The 7,912-nt window shown below is 39.5% G+C and overlaps 1 protein-coding gene across 8 annotated transcripts in view; it reads left to right on the forward strand.

The window, feature by feature from the left end:
- The window catches only part of DOP1A (DOP1 leucine zipper like protein A), a 113,473-nt gene that overhangs the window by 103,409 nt on the left and 2,152 nt on the right, over positions 1–7,912 (forward strand). For 2 of the 8 annotated variants that reach the window (XM_034991090.1, XM_034991091.1), the window contains exons 33-37: positions 869–1,005; positions 2,072–2,127; positions 3,224–3,388; positions 6,554–6,683; positions 7,592–7,651. In XM_034991090.1, the coding sequence (XP_034846981.1) occupies positions 869–1,005; positions 2,072–2,127; positions 3,224–3,388; positions 6,554–6,683; positions 7,592–7,651 (548 nt within the window). Of the gene's footprint in view, positions 1–868; positions 1,006–2,071; positions 2,128–3,223; positions 3,389–6,553; positions 6,684–7,591; positions 7,652–7,912 lie in introns of those variants that run through there. The other 6 variants (XM_034991092.1, XM_034991093.1, XM_034991096.1 and 3 more) reach the window with 5 other exon arrangements.

Consider the following 7,912-nt stretch of genomic DNA (forward strand, 5'->3'; position numbering starts at 1 on the left):
AGCACTGAATTTATAGTATTTGCCTAAATATGGTCTCTATTTTTTGTTTGGTTTGAGTTTCCTAAAGAATTCATGTTTAAAGATGAGGCATAAGACTATTTTGCTGCGGGCAGACATGTTAGTGGGATTTTTTTTTATTGTGGATAAGGGGCTGTTTAAGGAGAACTAAAATATAGGCAGAGCAGAGACATTTTGGCCAGAAGTAACATTTGAGATCTGTCATTTATATGGGGGATTGCATAAGGTTTTTGATTATCAGCTTTACCAAATGGGTTTAGATGAACTTGGCCTGGGGCAGAATTGTTCCATACCGAGGTTCGTGCACTTATGCAGCCACCAGCTTCAACAACCACCATTGGGGACTGGGCTGGGAAGGACAGTTGTCATCTCTTTAGTGAGATCATTTCTCTCAGAAGATAAATGGCTGCGTCTTTCCTAACCCTTTCTACCGAGTGTCTGATAGGCAACATTGCACACTATTTATCATGTGATTTTATTTTTAAAGCTGACCAAATCAGTGCTACTCAAAAGTGTGGTCTCTGGACCAGTACCAGGCTATTATCCCGTCCATGAAAAGTACAGAAATTTAGAGTAAGCATTTTAAACTTACTTAAGAAAATTTGACAGAATCTGTTGAATCTAATAAGAAAATGGCATCTGTATTTTATATCTTCCTTTGACTTTTTTCTAGTAATTCATTTTTATTGTATTTTATTAAAGTAACAATCTGCAACAGATTGGAAATTTATTTTTTAAATTGATCCTTCACCAGATAGTTCGAGAAGTAGTAGGCTAGCTTATATGGAAAAGCTTACATGAAAATGATCGTCACTATTAACCTATTGAAAATACACTGCATGTCTTTCAGAGAGATTGGTTGAGAGTCTCCGTTTGCCCCAGGTGCCAACTCTTCACTCGCAAGTATTCCTGTTTTTCAGAGTGTTACTTTTAAGAATGTCTCCACAACATCTTACCTCACTCTGGCCTACCATGATTACAGAACTTGTGAGTTAATTTTAATCCTGAGGTTAAAACAGTGTGATTAGCATCAACAGGCTTACTGGATAAAAATTAATCTTGGAAAAGAACCGAACTCTCGTTAATAAGCTTGTTACTGACAATTTTTACAGTTGAAAATGGTAAAACTAGGGGCGCCCGGGTGGCTCAGTCGGTTGAGCGGCTGCCTTCGGCTCGGGTCGTGATCCCGGAATCCTGGGATCAGGCCCCATGTCGGGCTCCCTGCTCAGTGGAGAACCTTCTTCTCCCTCTCCCTCTGCCTGCCTCTCTGCCTGCTTGTGCTTTCTCTCTCTCTCTCTGTCAAAGAAATGAATAAAATCTTTAAAAAAAAAAAAAAAAAGAAAGAAAATGGTAAAACTAGTCAGATTCCATCTCCACACAGCTGAAACTTCCTTGGAAATCGTTACTTCGTCTGATCTGGTTTCATGTCTTCTCTTCAAGAACACCAAATTTTTGGTCATGGCTTCCAGGCCTGGTTGCAGGCCGCTGTAGCGGTGCCCCTGGAGGGCTGCGAGCTGGCTTCGCTGGGTTAGCTGCCATGAGGCACGTGCTCACTCTGGAAGGGCAGCACTTACCCGAGCTAAGCTTCCTTTACGGAGACTTTCATAGATTTTGTAATCTCCCAAACAGTCAGCCTTCCTGAGTCCCACCACACCCATCCGTTCTCCTCCCTGGACCATACCATCACCCTCACCTGAGTGATTTGGGGAGCTGGGGAAGAGGACATGAGTAAAGAAAGGAAAGTGAATCTGTAACTCCGAAAACCCAAGCCTTTATAATCCTCACAAAGACATTGGCTTTAATATTTTTTTAAAGTAACTGTAACCATGTTCCATCATCACCAGACAAAAGCTTGGCTTCATCCCAGGTCAGTCAAGTTATTAGGAAGGCTCTGTGCTAACTTTGCAGTTTAACTTTCAGAAACTAGGTATGGTTTAATTTGATCGGACCCTAAAATTTATTTTTGGTTTAATGAAAATATATCCTAAAGAGAACTTGAAAGAAACATTAAATGTCAAGTTTAAATATTTAACATGAATTTCATGGTCTTCAGGTACAGGTATTTTTACTGATGGAGCAGGAACTCACCGCTGACGAAGATATTTCACGGTAATATGTAATACATTTCCATATTTTCTTGTCAGTGTTCAGCATCCTAAAGTCATCCAGAATGTTACAACTAGGAGAGTATAGATACTGTTTTATATGAATACTCTGTATATTCATCTGTTATTTGGATATAATTGATCCAAATGATCATATTTGGATATAATATAGTGTCATTTATTCCTTAACCATTTTAGACTAAACTGTCAACACGCATGGCCTTTGTCTTCGAGACAAATTTAGTTTAAAGCAATATTATTTCAGCTCCTGAACCATGTTGGTTTTGGTAGGTCATATGTTGTCCCTGAAACATCAGCAAAACCTATCATGTCAGGTAACCTGTAAATAACGTATCCGTATATCCAGATCTTCCAGCATGATCTCAGTGTACTACACTTTATTCTTTTTAGTACAGGTAATGTACTAATATGACTAAATAGTTTTTTATATATGTAGGAACTTTTGTACAAGTAAGTTTATAAATTGAAAAGTTTCCTTTAACACCATGTGTCTTGAATATATTTTATTCTTCAGTTGCTAGGTCTATTTAAAAAAAAAAAAAAATTCACCAGTCCTAATAACTGTTTTTATAGAAAGACCTTCCCCCCAATCTTTACAGAGAGACATCGAGTAATAGGGAGGTCTGTTGGTTTTACAGCTTGTATTTTTCTATTTCTTGAGTGTAACTTAAGTTATTCTGTACTATTTTTACATTTTCAACATAAGTGAACTTTTTAGGGGCACCTGTGTGGCTCAGTCAGTTAAGCCCCCGACTCTTCATTTTGGCTCAGGTCACGATCTCAAGGTCCTGAGATCGAGCCCCACATTGGGGTCTGCACTGGGCTTGGAGGCCGCTTGAGATTCTCTTTGCCTCTCCCTCTGCCCCTCCTCTGCTCACTCTCTCACCCTGCCTAAAAAAGGGTGGAGAAGGGGGGGGGAGGGAAAGCTTTTATTGGAAAAGAGCAAAATTAATTTAGTCATGACCTTGCTCAGCAGTTACTGGTACACGTACCGGAATGAGAACTGTTAGCTGGCACTTTGGGAATCACCTGTTAGGAAATGGGGTGCAACTGCTGACACCACTGTCTGCTGCTTACAGGACTTCAGGCCCCTCTGTGGCTGGTCTGGAGACAACCTACACAGGAGGTAATGGCTTTTCTACTTCATATAACAGCCAGCGGTGGTTAAACCTCTATCTTTCTGCTTGCAAATTTTTGGATTTGGCTCTGGCATTGCCCTCCGAAAATCTTCCTCAGTTTCAGATGTAAGTAAAAGCAAGGATCTTAAATGGGTATTTTTGAAAATGCATTTGCTTTGGTAACTGACATCTAGGACTAATTTAAAAGTTTTTTGTGTAAGTTGAAATATTTTGGGGGGAGTGCAACAGTTAACTGGAAGTAAATGGTTGCTGTGGATAAATTAACAGCATTTAGTTAACAAATTAAATACCTACCGTATGTGAGGCAGTGGGATATGTGACTCAGCAGCTTCCAGTCCAGTTGAATGCATGCTGGGTGTTCTGATGGCTGACATGCAGGAGGCTGTTGAGGTCATACAGCAGAGACCCCCTCCTAGCTTTAGGCCCCAGTGCAGATTTATCCTGACATGGTGAAGAACAAGGGGGACAACACGTGGAGTCTGGGGGGTTGGAATGGACCTGGTTTGTGTGAAATGCTGAGGAATCAATATTGTAGGAGCAGAATGTTGTGAGAAGAGGCTGGAAAGGGGCTGAATAATGTAAGGCCTTGTGAGCTGTATTAGAGCATTTGACTTGAACCTAAGGACAGCGGGAACCCACTGAATCATAATAAGGAATGAAGTGATGTTACCAGACTTGCATTTTAGGAGTTTTACTTTGGCTGCATAGTTTGGACAGAGGACTGGAGATGGGCAAGCCTGGAATCAAGGAGGCTTTAATTTCAGATGATAGTGAACTGAATTGGAGAGATGATAGCAGAGGGGACTAGGGAGAAACTTAATAGAAGTAAATTCTCATAAGTGTTCAAAAATCTTTCATTATGGCTTTTCATATTTAAATTTTTTAATAGGCAAACTATGTGAGATTGTTTTATCAAATGTAGCTAAGATAACTTGAGAATTTATCCATATGATTAAATATGTTTTTATATATAATGTGTTTTATTTTTCTTCTGGAATGGAGTTACCAGTAGGATAAAGAGTAAGCTACCAGAATCTGCTTTCTATACTGGACATGCTTAAGTCTCTAAAAAGTGCTGTTTCACAAGCTTACTTTTCACTAAATTTAATGGTAAGAACTAGAAATTCTTTATAGATTATTTCTAGTTCCTTTTTTTCTTCCATTTGAAAAGTACACCTACTTAATAAATTTGAGGAGTCACATATCTTTAAACTGATGTTACTCCTGAAGAAATTCAGAAAGGGACCATAAGCAGAATTGTCGGAAAGAGTGGCCAGAATTCATTTAGGAGGCCTATCGTCACAAAAGTGATAGAACTATAGTCTTCGGGGCTCTAGGAAGAACATTAAGTAGTATGCTCATGGTACTGATTTTTGGCTTCCGTGATCAGAACCAAAATGAGTTCATCCTGTTTACTTGTTAGGACAGCCTTACTAAAGAAAAGGGATGAAACAGGCTGTAATACTAAAAAAAAAAAAAAGTACTAATTTTTTTTTAAACTACTGTTTTTTTAAAAATCTATAAAGTAGTAGAAGATGACATGGAGAATTTAATCTTGAAAGAGTAATATCTTTCTACACATGATATATATTTCAGAAGTTAAAGATATTTAATAACCATAAAAAATCTTAAAGGTTTCTGTGTGACCAAAAACTACCATGAAGTGGAAAAGGCAGCAATGAGTTGGGGAAAGATATTTGTGAACTTGCTTAATATGTAAAAATCAGTAACCCCGTAGGAAAATGAGCCATTGACAGTTAACAAATGGTTCATAGAAAAGAAATGACCTGTAAACACTGGAAAAGCCATACTCAGAAGTTCCACTTACAAATAACCATCATAATGGTAAAGATCTAAAAGTATATTTCTCTGTAACCTTAAGAGAAGCATTATTCTAGTTGCAAGCATACACAGATACCGTCCAGTAATTCTCCAAGGAAGTTGTATTTACCAAAATTCAAGATACACTTTAAGCCAGTAATTGTTTCCAAGAACTTACCCTATCGCTATACTGTCAGACGTGTACAAAAATCAGCATTACGTGAGGGTAGCCATTGTGGCATTATTTGTAATAGCAAGAAATGGGACAATCTAGGACGGGTTAATTCAGTTCATTCCAACACTGGAGTTCTGTGTAGTTGTTAAAGAGAATGGGGTTTTTATAGGATATTATCTCTAAGATATCTAATTAAATCAGAACAAGCAATAGTCATATTTTTGTGTTTTTGGGGGGGGGGGTTTGTTGTTGTTTTAAAGATTTTATTTATTTATTTGACAGAGAGAGACATAGCGAGAGCAGGAACACAAGCAGGGGGAGTGGGAGAGGAAGAAGTAGGTTTCCCGCAGAGCAGGGAGCCCGATGTGGGACTCGATCCCAGGACCCTGGGATCATGACCTGAGCCGAAGGCAGACGCTTAACGACTGAGCCACCCAGGCGCCCTAGTCATGCTTTTTTTAACTTCATTAAAAAGAAGGATGGGGGCGCCTGGGTGGCTCAGTTGGTTAAGCGACTGCCTTCGGCTCAGGTCATGATCCTGGAGTCCCGGGATCGAGTCCCGCATTGGGGTCCCTGCTCGGCGGGGAGTCTGCTTCTCCCTCTGACCCTCCTCCCTCTCATGCTCTCTGTCTCTCATTCTCTCTCTCTCAAATAAATAAGTAAAATCTTTAAAAAAAAAAAAAAGAGGATGGTTGTGGGCAGATGTGCCCTATTCACGAACCCTACCTAGGTGGACACACAGGAAACATGCTATTAATGGATCCTGTGGTGAGAGGGAGACAGACCACTTTTCTTTACTATGTCCTTTTATACTGTTTGAACTTTTCCCATAGTCAGATATTAATTTCACTTATTGAAGATGAAAATAAAAACAAAAATACAAGGGAGGTATGAAAGAAGTCCTACTTAATTTTTTTATTTCTTTGCCTCCTTGTGTGTGTGGGATCACCTGACCAAGTACATGGTAGAGATTTTGACCATTAACAAATGAGGATGGAATCATTTCAATTACTTGCTTTATGCTCCTGACCAAAAATGAACACTTTGCTTATTTACTGTTTACAACCCTGTGAGGTAGTTAATAGTATCTTTATTTCATGGGGAAGAAAAGGGTCAGATGAAGAATCCTGCCCTGGGTGACGGGGCTGCAAGCAGCACAGCTGCCACTGGAATCTGTTTGAGTGATGGGGTCGTGATCTTTCCACTGCACTCATGTGGCCTCGTCTTACATGGCACATCTTGTCTTAGCAGTGTTGAAATTCTTCTATACGTAGGTACCGATGGGCCTTTATTCCAGAAGCCTCAGATGACTCCGGTTTGGAAGTCAGAAGGCAGGGCATACACCAACGAGAATTTAAACCTTATGTGGTTCGACTAGCAAAACTTCTTCGGAAAAGGGCAAAGGTATTGCATTCTTTTTAAGTATAAGACAAAATTTGTAAAGTGTATTTATAGCCTGTTTTACGTACTTTATATCTTTCAGTATGCATCAGGCTAGAGATCTTTGCCCCAGAGAATAGTGAATTTGGCATGCTCATCAGTGAGCCTTTATTCCAAATCTTTTGTCTTTTTTTAACATTAAAAAATTTTCAGGGACACCTGGCTGACTCCGTTGGTTACGCATTCAACCCTTGATCTTGGGGTCATGAGTTCAAGCCCCACGTTGGGTGTAGAGATTACTTACAAAAAATAAAACAACACAAAATTTTTTAATTTTTTTATTCTTTTCAAAAATGTAAAGTTTGGGGATGTGCTTTTGGGGTTTGCAGTATGTGCTTTGAGTGCTCAGAAATTTTCCAGTCTTCTGGGGTCCCCTAAACAGGCAGCCGCCCCTAAACTAACCTACATTCCACAAACAATGGGATGGAAGAAAGTGATTAAAGAGGAGGTTGTGCTTGAAGGATCTGAGGAACTTGATTTTAAAATTCTTTAGGAACTAAGTGAAAGGGCAGAGACGAAGATGAAAGTTGGATCCAGAGTTTAGGATAGGACTTGAGTACTTCTCACTTTGATATTACAGGGTTTGAAAAAATAATCGTGACGATAAATCCAGAAGCCATGTGATGATGTATATGACCCCAGGCACATGCACTTTCTGTCATCCCTACATCTCATTAGTATTGACCGTTTCTATAAGACCCCTCTCTGTATCTAAGGGATAAACAAGACAGCCTTTTGCTGAAAACATGTCCCCCAGAATAAGAAAACAGTTTTGATTAGAAAGCATTTTCTACACTTTAAACAAGGTCTTCATGGCCAAGCATACTTGTCATTGGAACAAAGGCTATGAGTTCTCCTCTTTCCTTCCACAGGACAAGGAGGAGGACTTTAAGACAGTGATTTTGGAGGGATTGGAGATGGCCAAGCATCAGGTGAGGGTGGCTTTTTGATGCTTGTGATGTGGCAGCAAAAGTTGCCACATCTGGACCAAATACTGAGACACAAACCCAGGTCTGGATCTCAACAAATACAAGAGAGGTAAACAGGAAGGAAGTCTGTCTTCAAGTGTAGACTGGTGAAGTGAAAGGAGAAATCATTTTTATGGAAACATGTCTGACTTTTTATTTATTACTGAGGAGGTGTTACAGTTCTGATGAAGAGCAGAACACCAAAACAAGGGCACTCTTTATCAG

This window comes from Mirounga leonina, unplaced genomic scaffold (genome assembly GCF_011800145.1).
Source record: "Mirounga leonina isolate KUSES-001 unplaced genomic scaffold, KU_Mleo_1.0 Mir_53, whole genome shotgun sequence".
Taxonomy (NCBI): Eukaryota; Metazoa; Chordata; class Mammalia; order Carnivora; family Phocidae; genus Mirounga; species Mirounga leonina.